General features: G+C 43.2%; 1 protein-coding gene across 1 annotated transcript in view; it reads right to left on the reverse strand.

Annotated features, from left to right (window-relative positions):
- Positions 1 to 9,385: 9,385 nt before the first annotated feature.
- Positions 9,386 to 19,162, reverse strand: part of LOC144497105 (cytochrome P450 2K1-like) — a 31,193-nt gene continuing 21,416 nt past the window's right edge. The window contains exons 5-9 of the mRNA XM_078217885.1: positions 18,407 to 18,580; positions 16,725 to 16,866; positions 13,129 to 13,316; positions 12,663 to 12,804; positions 9,386 to 10,014 (exon numbers count right to left, since the gene is read on the reverse strand). Of these exons, the coding sequence (XP_078074011.1) occupies positions 9,836 to 10,014; positions 12,663 to 12,804; positions 13,129 to 13,316; positions 16,725 to 16,866; positions 18,407 to 18,580 (825 nt within the window). The 3' untranslated portion in view covers positions 9,386 to 9,835. The remainder of the gene's footprint in view (positions 10,015 to 12,662; positions 12,805 to 13,128; positions 13,317 to 16,724; positions 16,867 to 18,406; positions 18,581 to 19,162) is intronic.

Below are 19,162 nucleotides of genomic sequence, written 5' to 3' on the forward strand. Positions count from 1 at the left end.
ACAATTACATCCTCTCTCTCTCTGTCACGTACACAGACTGCTTGTTTCATTTAACCCTTTACTCCCCTCTTAACTGTTTTGTTGTGGTAATTCTGCTCCAGTAAGTGGGAGCATTCCCTAATACCCTCTGAATCTCTGCTTTAAACTGAGTGAAGGGTTTATAATTTGCTTTTGGCTGTACATTTGTTCCCCCACGGGTTATTGGCGCTAAGTTGTGTTTTAGCGCTTCCCACTCCTCTGGAGGAGCGGTTGGTCCCTGTTGTGTGGACACATTAGGAGGTAGAGGAACAGTTGCCCCTCTCCATTGCTTTTCTTCTAACACATGGTTTTGTTTCTCCAGTTCCCTTACTCTGGATTCTAACTCTCTGATCTTTTCTTTATTTTCACTCCACCTTTTAGTAGAGGCGACTACTTGCTCAATTAGTCCAGCGAACTGATGTATTAACAATACTTTTATCTTCTTTGTCTTGTTTCTCTTTAGTAGGCAGGGGTCTCCTGTCCGTTAATTTCTTTTACATAGATCATTTTATTCGTTATGGGTAAGGGTAGGTCAGTGATAGATATGGAGGCTCCCATGTCCACCAGCATTTCACATTGTCTGCTCCCTACTCGTGCAGACACGTAGATTCTACCCTCCTCTTACCCAAACTCGCCCCTCGTCAGTTTGCCCCCTCCTGTGGTGGCGGAGGAAGTCTGTATTTGCTCCAACAGGTGGCCTCAGTATGGCCAACCTTATTGCAAAACCTGCAGGTAGGTGCCTTCCAGTTTCCCACAATTATGGTGCACACCCTTGGGTTTAGCTCCTCCTCTGTTTGCACTAACACTTTCCTGATTTATTTGTGGGTATGGTTTCTCATCTGGCCCGTCTCTGATTCCAGATGCCCATTCTACTAATTTATCATAGTTCTGGGTATTGAGAACTTCAATTTTAAGGATTTTTTGGTGAGCTGGTGACAGCCCATCTTTAAATGCTTGTAAAAAGGCTCTATCTGTTCAGGCAGTTTCGGGCATTCCCGAACATTCTTGGTATACTCTAAAGAGTTGCTCCCCAAATTCAGAGGCTCCTTCATCCCTTTGTTGTTTAATATTGGTCATTCTGGACCAATTGGTTGGCGCGTTGCCCAAGACCTGTTGAACTTCCGCCTTAAACCGATTAAATGGTTCAATCATTGCCTCAATCTCGGCGTTTGTCTATGTCGCGTACGTCCACCTTCACCTCGGTAATCCGACCGAGCTCGTTCGGCGGTGTCAGCTTGACCCGCCCCATCACCCATTAGTCTCCACTTATCCTGTGGGCAAGCAGCCCGTACCAACTGGTGTATATCCCGCAAATGTAACTGGTGTCCAACCCAAATGGTGTCCAGTTCTGCCCAAAATTTGCTGTTGTTACTCCAGGGCTGAAGCCTTTCCAGGATGCCAAAATTTGTTGTCTTTCTCTTGGGGTAAAGGGTTTGTATTGGGCGGTGGGATTCTGTAACGTCCCGCCCCGAGTTATGGGAGCGAGATCATGGACCTCTTCCTCATCGGGGTCTCCCACTGGTGCCGTGGGTTGTACAGCCGGCCCATAGGGAGGCAAGGATCCCCAGCCAGGGTCCTCTAAATGTTGGTTTCTCTTTTCTAATTCTCTATTGCGTGCTTCCAACATTTTAATTTTTGCTTTGTCATGAGCTCATTTCTTACCCGAGACTGAGATCTGTTAAATTAATCCGGCCAATTGGTGAACCACTTTCTTTTCCTTTTCCAAACATTTCCGTTGTTGGTCTAGCGGATGGTCTAAATCCCATCCCCCTTTGTTCATCTGTTTAATGAGTTTGTCTCTCTTAGTCATATATTCGTTTATCAGGGACCCCAGGGGTCCCAACTGCCCTTGTCCCGCCATAACACCGATAAGTTTATACTCACCACCTGGAGTCTTCTATTCTCCCTTCTCGCTCTCCCCTCACAGATCGCTCTTATCAGAGTCCGGCTACACCGGTCTTGGGGTTTGATCAGCCCCCCCCCCCCCCCCCCCGGTGTCCCGCTTACACCATATATTTGTTAAGCTAGCTTTTACATGAAGGCTTTTCCTTCCATTCCGGTGATCACTCAGGCAGTCTCTATCTCATTCACGTCTGAACATCACACCTCAGGCAACTATTTTCCAGACCCTACACCCATTTCAATTTCCTGACCATCGCGTGGGGGATTTTCCCTCTTGACAACCGGTCTAAGGCTAGGTGTTAGAGTCAATTGCCTCCTTGTCCGTATGTGCTCAGTTCAGACATCTTTCACTCTCACACTCTCTCATCATAGATGATCACCCACTGTAGTTTGACCCACTCTATCAAGTTCGGTAATCTATTCCAGTGTCCCGGTCGTGGCCATTCGACTGGACCCGTAAACAGATCCCGGGTTTTGGCACCAATTGTTGTAGGTAAATGGGCGGCACGGTAGCACAGTGGTTAACACTGCTGCTTCACAGCTCCAGGGACCTGGGTTCGATTCCCGGCTTGGGTCACTGTCTGTGTGGAGTTTGCACATTCTCCTCGTGTCTGCGTGGGTTTCCTCCGGGTGCTCCGGTTTCCTCCCACAGTCCAAAGATGTGCGGGTTAGGTTGATTGGCCATGCTAAAAAAAAATTGCCCTTAGTGTTCTGAGATGCATAGGTTAGAGGGATTAGTGGGTAAATATGTAGGGATATAGGGGTAAGGCCTGGGTGGGTTTGTGGTCAGTGCAGACTCGATGGGCCGAATGGCCTCTTTCTGTACTGTAGGGTTTCTATGACTTCTATGATACCTCTGAGACTAGTCGTGAGTCAAAGTACAGTGGTTTATTTTCACAATTGTGGAAGAATTCCGATCCCTAACACGGTCTCCAAACTTCTTACTGAATACAGGTCAAGAGCAAACATTTATACATATATTTTTGTCCCTGGTCACGTCCTCATCTTCCCACAATTATTGCTGCCTCGGCAGTTCCATCTTTCCCATGTAACCATGGCCATTCCAAAGCTGCGAATATCTGTTTTGTCGCCACCTGTGTGTTGTTTATCTATTACACAAGATTATAAGTGTGCATAAACAGGTTAACTAAAATACAGGGGCCTATATAACAATTTATATCGATATGGGTGAATGGCATATAATGAATATATATGAATCTATTATTATACGATAACAGAAGGCATACATGTCAGCTCCACCGTGTTAAACAAAGGTACATAATATAAAATGAAGTCTAGCTTAGCTGATTCTGCTCAGCTTATACTAGCTGGGAAAATCATACGGTTGGATACTGCAGCAAGGACAGCTGTTTCTCTTATCTGGTCTGGATGCACGAAAACAAGCTCCACAGACACGAAAACAACGAGCTCTAATGAAAACAATGAGCTCTACAGTGCTTCTCACAAAATCTCTAAGTATTACAGAGTTCGGGTCTCAATGGTTAAGTGTTACAAAGTTCATTAACCCATTCCCGTCTTCACTGATAACTGCAGAGCTTGCCTGAAAGGTCTGGGTATTCTGATCTGTGACCATCGAGGTAACTTTTCCCATTGATCACTGGTCATTAATAAATTTTTACCATTTGTACTGTGACATTGGTTTTCTGAGTCTAATTGCCACCTTGTCGAAAACCCTGCTATCATATAGGTGCAGAACAGTTTATACAACAGGCAGAATTGCATTGAACCGTATACTTGTAACAGCTAACTGTGTGTTCACATTGAGGGAGGATGTGAAACTTTAGATAATGGAACAACAGGTGAGGTGACAGAGGACTGGAGAGCTGCTAACAGTTTAAAGTATTAAAGTTTATTTATTAGTGTCACGAGTAGGCTTACATTAACACTGCAACGAAATTACTGTGAAAATCCCCTAGTTGCCACACTCCGGCGCCTGTTCGGGTACACTGAGGGAGAATTTAGCATGACCAATGCACCTAACCATCATTGCTTTCAGACTGTGGGAGGAAACCGGAGCACTTGGAGGAAACCCATGCAGATACGGGGAGACTGTACAGACTCCACACAGTGACCGAAGCCGGGAATCGAATCCAGGCCCCTGGCACTGTGAGTGCTAACCACTGTGCCACCATGCTGCCCTATTGTTCCATTTGTAAAAAAGAGAGGTAGGGACAGACCAGGAAATATACGATGGGTATAGAGGGATATGGGCCAAATGCGGGCAATTGGGATTAGCTTAGGGGTTTTTAAAAAAAAGGGCAGCATGTAAACCTCGATGACTCTATGACTCGAAACTGTAGTCCAGCCAGTCAAACCTCAGTGATGGAGAAATTGCTAGAAATAATTCTGAGGGACAGAATGTCCACACTTGGATAGACATGGACTAATCAGGGATAGTTGGCATGCTAAGGGAAGGTCGTGTTTGACAAATTCAATTGAATATTGTGAGGAGATAACCAGGAGTGTTGATGAGGGTAATGCATTTGAAATGGTCTATATGGACTTTCACAAAGCTTTTGATAAGATCCCTTGTTAAGGGACCTGGTAAAGAAAGTAAGGGCTCATGAGATCCTGAAGGCAAAGTGGCACATTGGATCCAAAATTAGCTGAGAGGCAGGAAGCAGAGAGTGGTGGTACAGGGAAGTTTCTGTGACTGGAAGACTGTTTGCTGTGGTGTTCCATGGGACTCGATGGCTGGGCTCTTGTTATTGGTGGTAATATTGATTTGGATTTGGATTTAAATGTAGGGGGTATGATGAAAAAGTTTGTGGATTTTATGCAAGTTGGTAGGGTGGTAAAACATGAGGAGGATAGCTAAGACAGCAGGGGGCTATCAATGGACTGGGTAGGTGATCCATGGAATTCTACCTGGAAATGTGTGAGATAATGCACTTGGGGAGGGCTAACTAGGCAAAGGATTATACAATGAATGGTAACCATGGAAAGTACAGGATCAGTGGGACCTTGGAGTGCACATTCATAGATCCCTGAAGATGGCAGGGTAGGTAAATAGAAACATAGGAATTAGGAGCAGAAGTAGGCAAATTCAGCCCTTCGCTCCTGTTTCACCATTCAATCAGATCATGGCTGATCTTTCCTTTGTCTCAAATTCACCTTCCTACCTATTCTCCATAGCCCTTTAACTGTTTTTAAATTAGGAACATATCTACCTCCTTCTTAAAAGCATATAATGATTCAAATTCCACCGTGCTATGGGGCTGCAAGTTCCACAAATTAACTACTTCTGTGAGAAGCAGTTCCTGCTCATCTCAGTTTTAAATCTACCACCTCTCATCTTATACCTGTGATCTCTTGATCAAGATTGCTCCACAAGAGGAAACAATTAGTCTGCATTTACTCTATCACCCTTTTAGAATTTTATATAACTTGACCAGATCCCCTCTCATCTTTCTAAACTCCAGTTAGTATTAGTCCAAACTGTTTAATCTCTCCTCATACGTCAACCCTTTCATCCCCAAAATCAATATGGTGAAGCTCCTCTGAACTGCAGCCAATGCTGCTACATCCTTCTTCAAATAAGGAGACCAAAACTGGATACAGTACTCCAAATGTGGCCTCACCAACATCCTATACACATAGAAAAACTGGTTAAGGTGGGGAACTTGCGTTTATTAGCTGAGGCATGGAATACAGGAACAGGGAGGTCATGCTCCATAAAACACTGGTGAGGCCACAACTGCTGTACTGTGGGCAGTTCTGGTCACCACGTTACAGGGAAGGTGTGATTGCATTGAAGAGGGTGCAGAGGAGATTTACCAGGATGCTGCCTGGGCTTGAGAAAAAATTCGATAGGCTGGGGCTGTTTTCCTTGGAGCAGCAAAGGTTGAGAGGGGATCCAATCAATAGAGGTGGTTAAGATTATGAGGGGTATGGATAAGATGGATATGAAGGCAATAGTAGAGGGGTCAATAACCAGGGGCATAGAATTAAGGGAAGAGATATAAATTTAAGATGGAAGAAGAGGAGAAACATTTTCACCAGAAGCTGGTGGGAGTCTGGAACTCTCTGCCTGAAAGGGTGGAGTCAGAAACACTCATAACATTTAGAAATATTATACATCCCCTTGCACTACATAACCTCCATGGCTATGGACCAAGAACTTGAAAATGGGATAGTGTAGTTGGATCTTTATTGACAAGCGTGGACATGGTGGACTGAATGACCTCCTTCTGTGCTGTAAACATCTTTGAATCTGTGAATTACCACCGTCAGCTCGACCTGCATTCCCTGGGGGTTAAAATGACAACTGGTGATTTGATTGAATATTTCTAGACATTAGCAGCAGAGTTCTTCTATCTCTGTGTCGGAGCAGACTGAGAGAGTGCTCTTGTTCTTTGTGTAGAATCAGTAAATATAAGCTTAGAAATGAATGAAGGCTTGTCTTCAGTGTCCTATGATTCTCCACCTGGTTCTTTGGATTTTGACAGCCTGGCTGATATACACTTGTCACAGAGTTGACATGTTATAGACTCATACAGCATGGAAACAGGCCCTTTGGCCCAACTTGTTCATGCCACCCTTTTTTTTTAAACCCCTAAACTAATCCCAATTGTTCGCATTTGGCCCATATCCCTCTAGACCCACCTTACCCACGTAACTGTCAAAATGCTTTTTAAAAGACAAAATTGTACCCGCCTCTACTACTACCTCTGGCAGCTTGTTCCAGACACTCACCACCCTCTGTGTGAAAAAACTGCCCATCTGGACACTTTTGTATCTCTCCCCTCTCACCTTAAACCGATGCCCTCTAGTTTTAGACTCCCCGACCTTTGGGAAAAGATATTGACTATCTAGCTGATCTATGCCCCTCATTATTTTATAGACCTTTATAAGATCACCCCTCAGCCTTCTACGCTGCAGAGAAAAAAGTTCAAGTCTATCCAGCCTCTCCTTATAACGCAAACCATCAAGTCCTGGTAGCATCGTAGTAAATCTTTTCTGCACTCTTTCTAGTTTAATAATATCCTTTCTATAACAGGGTGACCAGAACTGTACACAGTATTCCAAGTGTGGCCTTACCAATGTCTTGTACAACTTCAACAAGATGTCCCGGCTCCTGTATTCAATGTTCTGACCAATGAAACCAAGCATGCTGAATGCCTTCTTCACCACTCTGTCCACCTGTGACTCCACTTCCAAGGAGCTATGAACAGGTACCCCTAGATCTCTTTGTTCTGTAACTCTCCCCATTAACTGAGTAAGTCCTGCCCTGGTTCAATCTACCAAAATGCATCACCTCACATTTATATAAATTAAACTCCATCTGCCATTCATTAGCCCACTGGCCCAATTGATCAAGATCCCATTGCAATCGGAGATAACTTCCTTCACTGTCCACTATGCCACCAATCTTGGTGTCATCTGCAAACTTACTAACCATGCCCCCTATATTCTCATCCAAATCATTAATATAAATGACAAGTAACAGTGGACCCAGCACTGATCCCTGAGGCACACCGTTGGTCACAGGCCTCCAGTTTGAAAAATAACCCTCTACAACCACCCTCTGGCTTGTCAAGAAGCCAATTTTGTATCCATTTAGATGCCTCTCCGTGGATCCCTTGAGACTTAACCTTATGGAACAACCTACCATGCAGTACCTTGTCAAAGGCCTTGCTAAAGTCCATATAGACAACATCAACTGCAGTGCCCTCATCTACCTTCTTGGTTACCCTTTCAAAAAAACTCAAATCAGATTTATGAGACATGATTTCCCACTCACAAAGCTATGCTGACTGTCCCTAATCAGTCCTTATGTCTTTAAATGCCTGTAGATCCTGTCTCTCAAAATACCTTCCAACAACTTACCCACCACAGTTGTGAGGCTCACTGACCTGTAGTTCCCAGGCTTTTCCCTGCAGCCCTTTTTAAACCAAGGCACAACATTTGCCACCCTCCAATCTTCAGGCACCTCACCCGTGACTATCGATAATTCAAACATTCTGGTAGAAATCTCAGCAACATGTGGTGAGAGTGGGCTCACTATAGTCTCGTCAGTGAAAAAGTGACCATTTCCTGATGGACATTGTCAGTTCCAGGGAGTTTCAGGTTAGCTTCCATTGTAATGTGAATCTCTTGGAATCTCAGGGAGTGGGGGAAGGATTGCTGAGAGTTTTCCTGAAATGTTCGCATTTCAGGGACAGCATGGTGGCATATTGGTGAGCACTGCTGCCTCACAGCAGTGAGAGATCGATTCCTGGCTTTGGTCACTATCTGTGCGGGGTCTGTATGTTCTCCCTTTGTCTCCCACGGTCCAAAAGAGGTGCTGGTTAGGTGCACTGGCCATGCTAAATTTTCCCCTCAGTGTACTCAAACAGGTGCTAAGTGTGGTAACTTGGGGATTTTCACAGTAACTTCATTGCAGTAAGCCTACTTGTGACGAATAAGTTAACTTTAAATTCTTCCCAGGAATGCTATTCCTGGCTGGTGGGACAACTGCCAGTGAATTGATTCAGTCTGCCGGATAAGACAAACCCAATAGATCTGATAGAAATATACTAAGTGATGGGTAAGTGAAGACTCCGTGCAGACTTTGTATTGTATCTGGGCCCTGCCTGCTGTGTGCTTCAGAGATTTCACCCAGTCAATAGCTGAGCCCAGTGACAATCCCCAGACTGCAACCCTCCCACCCCGCCTATTAGAGAATACAGCTCTTCCTCTATCTGTTCCTCACTAGGATCCCTGTGCATACCAGATCATGCACACACACTTTCTTTCCATATTTAATTCCCCATTTCAAAATTTTCATGTTTACAGCATTGAAGTTCAACCCAAGAACAAATGAAAAATGACAGACAGGAAAAGATCCTCTGCTCAGTCCAGCCTGTCCATCGCAAACAAAATAAATTGACTTCTCCAACCCATCTGAGAATGTGTTACATCCTGGAAGAGACCAAAAATAACTTAAAAGGAAGGTTCATTTCAGGGAAAGGTTCTCTGGGAGATTCCGCTCCGATCACCTTAAAAAATCGAAAACGTGTCCAACAGATTCATCTGATCCTGATAAATCCATGAATTACAAAGTCTTTGCTTTTCCATTCCTGCTATGCAGGCACCATCTGAATATGGAGTCTGGATCCTGGATTCCAGATATCTCCTGTCCAGCTCAATACCCAGTGCTCAATCTGCACCCTGTCACAGTTTAACTTTATTCTTTTTTCCCTCATGTTTAAGCCGAGCGAGCGAGCATGCAAGTAAGTGCTCCCACCTTTCATCTATATTCTTTGATAAATCTGTTCAACATGTCTCTACAATTATGAACTTTGATTTCTGAAAACCACATTATTGACACATCGATCAAGCAACAGTGAGGCAGCCTTAAAGGATAAAAATTATTGAACCAGTCATTAACTGCTCGACCACACTAAACCCACCGAGCAAGCCCACTCTGTACTTTAACATTATGTAATAGTGAACACTATTTCACAACATTCGACTTGTTTTTATTTATTCAGCATGTTAATGTTAATTTGACAGACGATGTGTTTTCAGCTACCCGATAACTCTCTGCAATCAGAGTCTGACTAATGTGGCTGAAACATCAACAAGACAAAAATCATTGATAAATCCCAGTTACCGTGTGATTAGTTAACACTGACAGCCTTCAGCAGCTGCGATGCATCAGTAAGAAAATCTTCCCGATGATCCAATTAACATAATGTTTTATATAAAGTCAAGGTCTTCCCAAAAAATTAGAAGTGGGACAGGTTGCATTGCAATATACAATTGGAATAGAATCTTAATACATATTTTAATATAATCCCAATACCCCTAATTGAAATGTCTGTTATTTTTGCTGTCAACTTGCTGTAATATTACGGGCTCATATTAAGAAATTCAGCAGTGAGATATTCAGAAAGAATGTTGTTGATCATCACCGAGACACAGCGCAGACCCGGTGAGGTTTCGGAGACTGTACTATTCCTACTTGTGGAGTGAGGTCCAGGTTAGTAACCCCAGGTGGAGTATGGAATTGAAACTTCTGAAGCAGAGCTGTGAAGAACAGGAAGAGTTCAACCTTAGCCAGTGCTTCACCGGCACACACCCTCGGACCTGAAAAAGAATAGGAGATTATTCAGTGCCACACACAGTCAATTCATAGACCACAAATTTCAGAACTCCTATTTCTTTACCATCTCCACCATCAGCAATTTAATAGACACAGTAGCCTTTCTATTGTTCCCTATACAAACAACAGCAGCAGCTGGAGTCCATTCAGCCCATTGAGCCTGCTCTGCCATTCAATAAGATCAAGACCATCTCCACACCAGCTTCCCGCATGATTCCAATATCCACTGATTCCATTTGTATTCAAAAATCTATCAATGTCTGTCTGGAACATACTTAACAACTGAGCTCCACATCTCTCCAGAGTAGAGAATTTCAAATATTCATAACCCTCTGAGTGAAAACATTATCCTCATCTCAGTTCCTAAATGGTCAATCCACTTACCCTGAGACGATGACTATCTATTGACTACACTTTCTCTGTCTCTGAATGGTCAATCCCTTACCCTGACACTATGATTATTGCAATCCCTAATTGATTGATCCCTGCCTCTGAGAGTATGGCTATCTCTAGGTGACCCGATGAGGAGAAACATGTCCCAGCATCTGCCCTGTTAAGCCCCTGAAGAATTTTAAGTGTTACATTGAAATCTTCTCTCACTCTTCTTAACTTTAGTGGATATAAAGGCCCAGTCTGCTCAATCTCTCCTCACTGCAAGCATCAGTCCAGTGATCTCTCCAAGATAAATGACCCTCCTTTGCTAAGGAATTAAACTGTACACAGTATTCAAGATGTGGGTCTATCAAACCCCTGCCTAATTGCACTGTTTGTGGCACTGGGTCATTAGAATTAGTTGATATAGTTGTTATAGTCCTTTTATTCGGATATCTGTTGACAGCTGCCATTACCTCTATCACTCCTCCTCCTCCTTACACAAGAATTGATGGTCACTGCACTTTCTAAACTGGTGTGAGACTTCACTGAGTTGTCTTGATAGAGGTGTTTATTCTTTCATAGGATGTGGGTGTTGTTGGCCACCCGAGAGGCTGGCTGCTCTGCTGACGGTGCCTCAGATACTTCTCCAACCCCGACTGAGACAGGTTCCTTGACAACTGGCCTTGCAGGAGTTGTTAGGTTAGGAGAGCTCTGCTCTGTTTCAGTAACTGTCCCCCAGAGTTACTGCAGCATGAAACAGCTTTGTGCATTATCTCATGGAGAAGGGAACTCCATGCCTGTCAGATGGAAATGGTGAGATCCATTCACCCTCTCTCAGATGGACACACATCTTGCTCTCACTGACTTCCTGCCCAGCCAGCACTGTGACCACTTCAGTGGCCTCCTCCTATTCTATGGGTGTCAGTGTAATGATGTGAGATACTCCACCATCAGAGCAACTCCCATTCTCCTGCCTTGTGCCTGCCCATTTGTCCTGAAGGGTGAGGAATGAGGGTGTTATGACCATGGTTCATTCTACCACTGTATCCCCAGAGACTCACTGATGTGTGATGTCCATGGTTCCAGTGTCACCTCCCTCCCCCAGGTGTTTGTGGTGAGTGCTGCCCCTGGCTCAGGAAGGAACATGGGTCCTTCCAATGGCACCTTCATCATCAGCTTCCCTCCCTTTGCCCCCTCTGACTGAGACACCATGGATGCAGCAAGGCCCTGGATGACAGAGGCTGCCCTTGTGTTGGTACAGCTGAGGCAGCTGGGCCACGGGCACCTCAGCCACATGGAGACAAGAGTGAACAGCCTGCCTTGACTAAAGCCTGGACTTGTTCCTGGTCATCTTGGCCAGGCCACAAGGAGGTCCTGGGTCTTCCTACACCCTCTCTTCACATTGGGTGGCCAAATATACCAACGTACCAATCAACTCAAGAACAGCTTCTTCCCTGCTGCCATCAGACTTTTGAGTGGACCTACCTCGTATTAAGTTGATATTTCTCTACACCCTAGCTATGACTGTAACATTACATTCTGCACTCTCTCCTTTCCTTCTCTATGAACGGTATGCTTTGTCTGTATAGCGCGCAAGAAACAATACATTTCACTGGATACTAATACATGTAGCAATAATAAATCAAATCAGATCAGATCAGATCAGGAGCATAGATCTGAAGGCAACCAAACGTGGGGCTGAAGTGTAACCAAACATTGAGGAGAACGCCTTCAAATAATCAGAAGCGCTGAGACCTCTGGTACCTATACAGACATGGCTCCTCAAAGCTGCAGAAAGCACAGGCACAAGCGTTTATATATGAAATATCTCAATTATTTCAAGCAAATGTGTCAGTAACACTGCTGGAAATGTATCCTAAGGGTCAGAAGAGGTATCCAGGAGTGAACATAGGGTGGCTACCTGTTTACAGTAGCTGAGAAAATCTCTTAAACTTAAATCTCTCTAAAAGGCAGTCAGAAAGATTATTACCTGGAGTGGTAATATTTTCACTGGGATTAAAGGCGGAAACTTATCCTTGCTCTAAATTCAGTCACAGGATGTGAGCTTCACTGGCGAGATCAGCATTCATTGCTCACCCCTGTCATTAGAATCTTTATAATCTGGGCCAAATAATATCAAATTCTGGATTTTTTGAGGTTGTTGCCAATTCCAAATAAAAATTATTCTCAACACTGCCTTGTGCCAACTAAATGGAAATATTTTACAAAAAGAATACACGACCCTCTCATCCATTACCTGCAGAGAAAGGCATGAAGGCATCTCTCTTCACAAACCTCCCCTCAGCATCCAGGAAGTGAGTCGGGTTAAACTCGTTTGGTGTTTTCCACTGAGTTTTATCGTACAACACCGAGGTCAGCACAGGAATCACATACGTCCCCTGAAAACAAGCAAAACAATTCTGACTTTCTGCATAGGCCGAACTTCACATGGAGACTGAAATCAAGGGATGTAAAAGCAGCTTTGTAGCTGATTCCATTCATTTCTACATAACACAGGTGATGACTGTCCCCACAATGCTCTTAAATGTAAGAGATTATGAAAATTTAAAATACAGTTCCTTATTCAATAACATCCAAATATCTTTATAAATCTTTCTGATTCTGTTACTGGTTTCATTTAGAATATACATTCATATTAGATTGTAATATTCCGCAGGAACAAATTGTGAAATTGAAATTCCATTTCTTGTGTTAAAGTCTACCTTTGGAATGAAATATCCTCGCAAGTTTACATCCACGGTTGTTGAATGAGGAAGGTTCAAGGGGACAATATTGGCAAGCCTCTGAATTTCATGAATGACTGCGTTGGTGTAGGGCATGAGTTTCCGGTCTTCGAATCGAGGGGATCTTCCAGCTCCTATCACCTGATCAATTTCTTCCTGAACTTTCTCTGAAACAGTTTGGAATGGAGCAAGATTATGGGGTAGAAATTCACCTCGATCAGTAACACAAAACCAGTGCCATTGATTCAGCTGAGGGTTAGGAAACAGGACCATTGGAATCATTGGTTCCTAACCATTGATTAGGTGCATTGATCTGAATAGGCACCGGAGTGTGGTGACTAGGTGACTAGTGTGGTGACGTTACTTTTCACAGTAACTCATTGCAGTGTTAATGTAAGCGTTACTTGTGACTAATAAATAAATAAACTTTAAATAAATAAATAAACAGGAGGAGGCCATTCAGCCCACCAAGTCTGTTCTGTCATTCAATCAGATCATGGCTGATCATCTACTCAATGCCACTTTCCCACACTACCCCCTTATCGCTTGATGCCATTGATCTCCCTAAATTTATTGTTTAAGGATGTCCCCAAAGCCTCCATGAAAAGATTAAACATCCCCATTGACTTATGGGAGACCCTGGCTTGTGACTGACCAAAATGGTGAATGAAGTTCAAACAGGAAAGCACCAAACACATTGACAGACTTAACCATGAACATACAGAGGTGACGTTGAGGCATTGGAGAACTTTCTCAAACCTCCAAACAACCCATCGACCCAACCCTTCAGGTAACACCTGCCTCACATGTGGTAGCACCTGCAGATCACATTGGACTTTCAGCCACCTCAAAACCTATCATACCAGAGTGGGAGTGAGCCATCCTCTACCCCGAGGAACTGTTTAAGAAAAATCAAAATTATAGAATTTCTGCAGGTCAGTATTCAAATACGCTCAATAATATGCACAGTATTCTGTTGATCTGAGGCTGGGAGAGATCAGTATGATTGGGATTGCAATGTGAAATATCAATAGTGTCTGTGAGACCTTTTCCACCAATGCAGAGAGAACATCGACACAGCGACATCAAGATTCTCAAAGAAAACATTTTTACATTTTACAAAAAGCTGCCCTATCATAAGACCAAAAGACCATAAGATACAGGAGCAGAATTAGGCCATTTGGCCCATCGAGTCTGATCTGCCATTCGATCATGGCTAATATGTTTCTCAACCCCATTCTCCCACCTTTCCCCATTATCTTTGATTCCCTTACCACTCAAGAACCTTTCTATCTCTGTCTTAAATGCACCCAATAACCTGGCCTCCACAGCCTTCTGTGGCAATGAATTCCACAAATTCACCACCCTTGGGCTGAGTAAATTGGGCAGTTGTAAACCCCGCCGGTGGGAACCACTCCCGGTGTGGGGGAGACACTGGAGGGCCAGGAGAATACCATCCCGGGCCCACTAATCATGTAGAAATGTCAATTTTAATGACATTTCCATATGATAATCAGTTCCGTGCTTGAAATCGTGAAATTGCACGAAAGAAAAAGCAATTGGGAGACTCATCATAGAATCATAGAAACCCTACAGTGCAGAAGGAGGCCATTCGGCCCATCGAGTCTGCACCGACCACAATCCCACCCAGGCCCTACCCCCATATATTTACCCACTAATCCCTCTAACCTACGCATCTTAGGATTCTCAGGGGCAATTTTTAACCTGGCCAATCAACCTAACCCGCACATCTTTGGACTGTCCCACGAAATGAAATGTCCTCATGAAATGCTTCCCACGAAATGCTTCCCACTGGTTCTCCTGGCCATTATTAATTAGTAATGGGTTGAAGGGTTATGGAGAATGGGTAGGAGAGTGGAATTGAGGATGAGATGACATCAGCCATGATCATATTACATGGTGGAGCAAGCTCGAGTGGCTGAATTGCCTATTCCTGCTCCTTATGATGGTTATGATTCTTATTATATGTAGTCATTCCAATCTGTAATTATGTCTTTGCCTACATATGCCGTGTTTGTGAACCTACCTCTCCTCTCACCTGATGAAGGAACGGCGCTCCAAAAGCTCATGATTCCAAATAAACCTGTTGGACTTTGACCTGGTGTTGTGAGGCTTCTTATTATTATATATAGAGTATAGGCATGTGGATCAGAAGGAGCTCTGGAGGTTCCACATACTGCGATTGGTGTGCAGATAAAGGAGTAATATGTCTAATATAGAGTATAGGCATGGGGATCTGTAAAGGGCTCTGGATGTTCCACATATTAGGAATGTTGTGCAGATACAGGATTAACACATCCATGTACGGGATAGACATATGGATCTGTAGGGGTTCTGGAGACTCCACACACTGACGTTGATACAGGAGTAAAACATTTGTGTAGGGCAGTGGTTCCAACCTGAATGTACTGCAGGTGCACTGTGGAAAACAACATCAGCCTTCTCATTAGGTAAATGTTATCTGTTTCCACTGGTAGGCCTACTGCAGGTAAATGTGCTGTGATGATTACAATGTATTTGTGCATCATAAACTATTAGAAATAACCGTGCTTTTAAATACATGTTGATACCCATCAACCACAGGCTATGTAAAAAAAACCCTTTAAAATGGTGGGTGTACGTTGTGGTCCGCAAAAGCTTTTGATGATGATCTAGGTCGGAATTCTCTAACCTCACCTTTGGGTGGGATCCTCCGGTCCTACTGCAGTGAATGGAGATTTGGCTAAGTGCCAAATTCCCCATTCTCACTGGCAGCAATAGTGGGGTGTGAACAACAGCAGAATTCGTGTCCTAGTGGTCCGCATGAAGTAATGGCTTGTAGGACATAGGCATGGGGATCTGTATAGGTTCCTGAAGCTCCACACACTGGGATTGATACAGAGATACATTGCAAAGGAGTGTTCACTATCCACTGGTTAGCAGCCTCCTCCATACGGTGGTAGATACTTTAGAGGTAAGCTCTGGACTTCTTCAAATTTGTATTATTGGATATAGAATTTCTGAGCACTTGTGCCAGACCAAATGATATAGAATTTAAAATGTTGATAGATTTAAAACATTTCCATATTGCATCATTATGAGTATCATACTTTCATCGTGTCTGAATCTGCATTGAATGTTGACTCTCGCATGACTGAATTGTCTTCTTGAGCTCATCTGGAGTTCAGAAAAGTTCCTCTTGCTTGTTTGTAGATGATCAGCTCTTTCTGATACCAACTAGCCGATGCATTATTCATTAACATGACCAGTTCAGTGCTGATCAAGGCATGTTTTCATACTGAACTCTGGGTCATTGAGAGCTATATTAAGGCTACCTTATCTCATTTTAATCAGATCCTTACAAAAGAAATACTATATCACAAATGACTTTTATCTATAGGTAAGGCTGGGTTTGTACACCAAATGTAGATATTAAAGACAACCGTTCAATTCTCTGTACCAATACATTACTGGAAACATTTAATTGATCTCACACGATGTGTACAAAGGACTAATCAGGGAACCATTCCAACAGCAAAAACAAACTATCAGAAGTGAGGCGAATGATATCTTACTCTGGATTTCAGGGTATTTCATCATGAGAAGCAGTCCCCAGCAGATGGTAACGGAAGTTGTTTCTGTCCCGGCACTAAACAGTTCAGTAATCAGAGCAAGCACAGCCCTTTTCTCAATTTCAGAATCCTGGCCTCCTGATTGCTTCAAGAGAAATTAAAGGGGAATATTCAGGAAAATATCTGGTTGCATAAGCTGCAAGATAAACCTGTGTCATTGAAAGTGGCACTCCCTGTCTCTGAAACAGTACATCATGAGGTCAAGTCACTCATCACAAATTTGAGTTCATAATCTGGCTGATCTTTCAGTGTAGTTCTAAGGGAGTACTGCACTGTCAGAGGAGATGTTAAACTGAGGCCCCATCTGCCCTCTCAGGTAAATATAAAAGATCACATGACATTAGTTGAGGAAATTAAGGAAAACTCTTGGTGGTGTCCAAGTCAATATTTATACCTCGAACAAAACATTTATTAAAATTGTGCTTGCGTGGACTTTCATTTATTCCTGGAATGTGGACATCGCTGGCTGAACCAACATTTATTGCCCTTGCAATGAGGGCTTGCTAGACCATTTCAGAGTCAACCACTTTGCTGTGGGTCTGGAGTCATGTGTCGGCAAGACTGCCAGATTTCCTTCCTTAAGGGACATTAGTGAGCCAGGTAGGTTTTTAATGACAATCAACAATAGTCATCATTAGACATAATTCCAGATTTTTACTGAATTCAAATTTCACCATCTGGAATTTGATCCCTTGGTCTCTGGATTACTAGTCCAGTGACAATATGACTACACAACTGCACACATTGACTCCCTTGTTTCCCTGCATTCGAATAATTACCACATTTTGGAAGTAGAACATTGTATGTACATTACTTTGGGACAGTTTGCGGTTATGAAAGATGTCATATTAAATGACCCAGCCTAGGGTATTCAGGGTATATTTTCAGCTGTTGCAGGTTCTATGAAAATCAGAAATATAGCACACAGTGAAGGTAGCAACAGACTACAGAAGGTCCTTGGGTGGTTTCCCTGGATAATGAGTCACCGGTCCACTGCTGGTAGAATCCAGCTGAGGCCCTCAATTAGCTCTGGGTCATTTGACCTCAGGGTAGAAAGGCCACCTTCCACTTTTACTGCCCTGAAGCCTGATCAGGGAATCCAGAAAGGCGATGGGATCTCCAACCAATACCCTCCCACCCCCACCCCAACTCCTCCAAACCCACCTCTGGGGCAGGGCGGGGCATTAAGTTCATTTGCCTTAAAAAAAATTGAATTTTAAATAAAACGAAGAAGAAAGTAGGTCTAAAACATTAAGCAACATTACCAGATATAATTTTAAGACAAGGTTTAACAAAAGTTATACAACCCACGTAAAGACTTTTCAACAATTGCATTATGGCAAGAATTTCTATGCATTTTGCAAGATGAAAACTCGTGCACCATCAATGTTATACACCGACACAATCACTGCAACATATTCAGTTTAGAACACTAGGTTAGCACTAGTGTTAGAAAAAGAGCCAGATACAATGAACGCATTCACTTGTGGTAGAGTTGTCTGATATAACAACAGATACTTCACACCAGTTAAAAGTCTCCCTTTTTATTCTTAAAGCAACTTCCTCTGGTAAAGTTTGAAATATAAGGAGGTTCCCTTAACTGCCGAAAAGGTGAGTCGCTGTACCTGTTGATATCTCATGATTATTGCATCGCGCAGAGTCTGGATGTGGTTCTCGTTCAAGGTTTCTTTGGCTTCCTTGAGGAAATTGTTAAAGATGTTATGCATCTTCTCTCGATTTTCAATGATTTTTTTGTAATTTGGAATCAGAAATCCCAGAGACGGGTAAGAATTGTACAGCTGAATTGGAGAAAATTAACAAATTCAGGCTTTCAGTTAATGAGTGATGGATTTGTTCATGTTCAGTATAACGAGTTTGGCTGGATATTAGCCCCAACCCTGTGAATGAACTTCATAAGTTCATAAGATATCGGAGCAGAATTAGGCCATTCGGCCCATTGAGTCCGCTCTGTCATTCGATCATGGCTGTTATGCTCCTCATCCCCATTTTCCTGCCTTCTCCCCAAAACCCTTCAACCCATTGCCAGTTAAAAATCTGTCTAACTCCTCCTTAAATTTACTCATTGCCCCAGCATCCACCGCACTTTAGGGTAGCGAATTCCACAGATTCACAACCCTTTGTGAGAAGTAGTTTCTCCTGAACTCTCTTTTAAATTTGCGACCCCTTATCCTAAGACTATGACCTCTTGTCCTAGAATGCCCCAACAGCGGAAGCATCCGCTCCACGTCTATTTTATTCATACCTTTTATGATCTTCTATACCGCAATTTGATCTCCCCTCATTCTTCTAAATTCCAGAGAGTATCAGCCTAAACTGTTCAATCTCTCTTCAAATGACAAACCCCTCATCACTGGAATCAA

Source organism: Mustelus asterias, chromosome 8, assembly GCF_964213995.1.
Source record: "Mustelus asterias chromosome 8, sMusAst1.hap1.1, whole genome shotgun sequence".
NCBI classification, from domain to species: domain Eukaryota; kingdom Metazoa; phylum Chordata; class Chondrichthyes; order Carcharhiniformes; family Triakidae; genus Mustelus; species Mustelus asterias.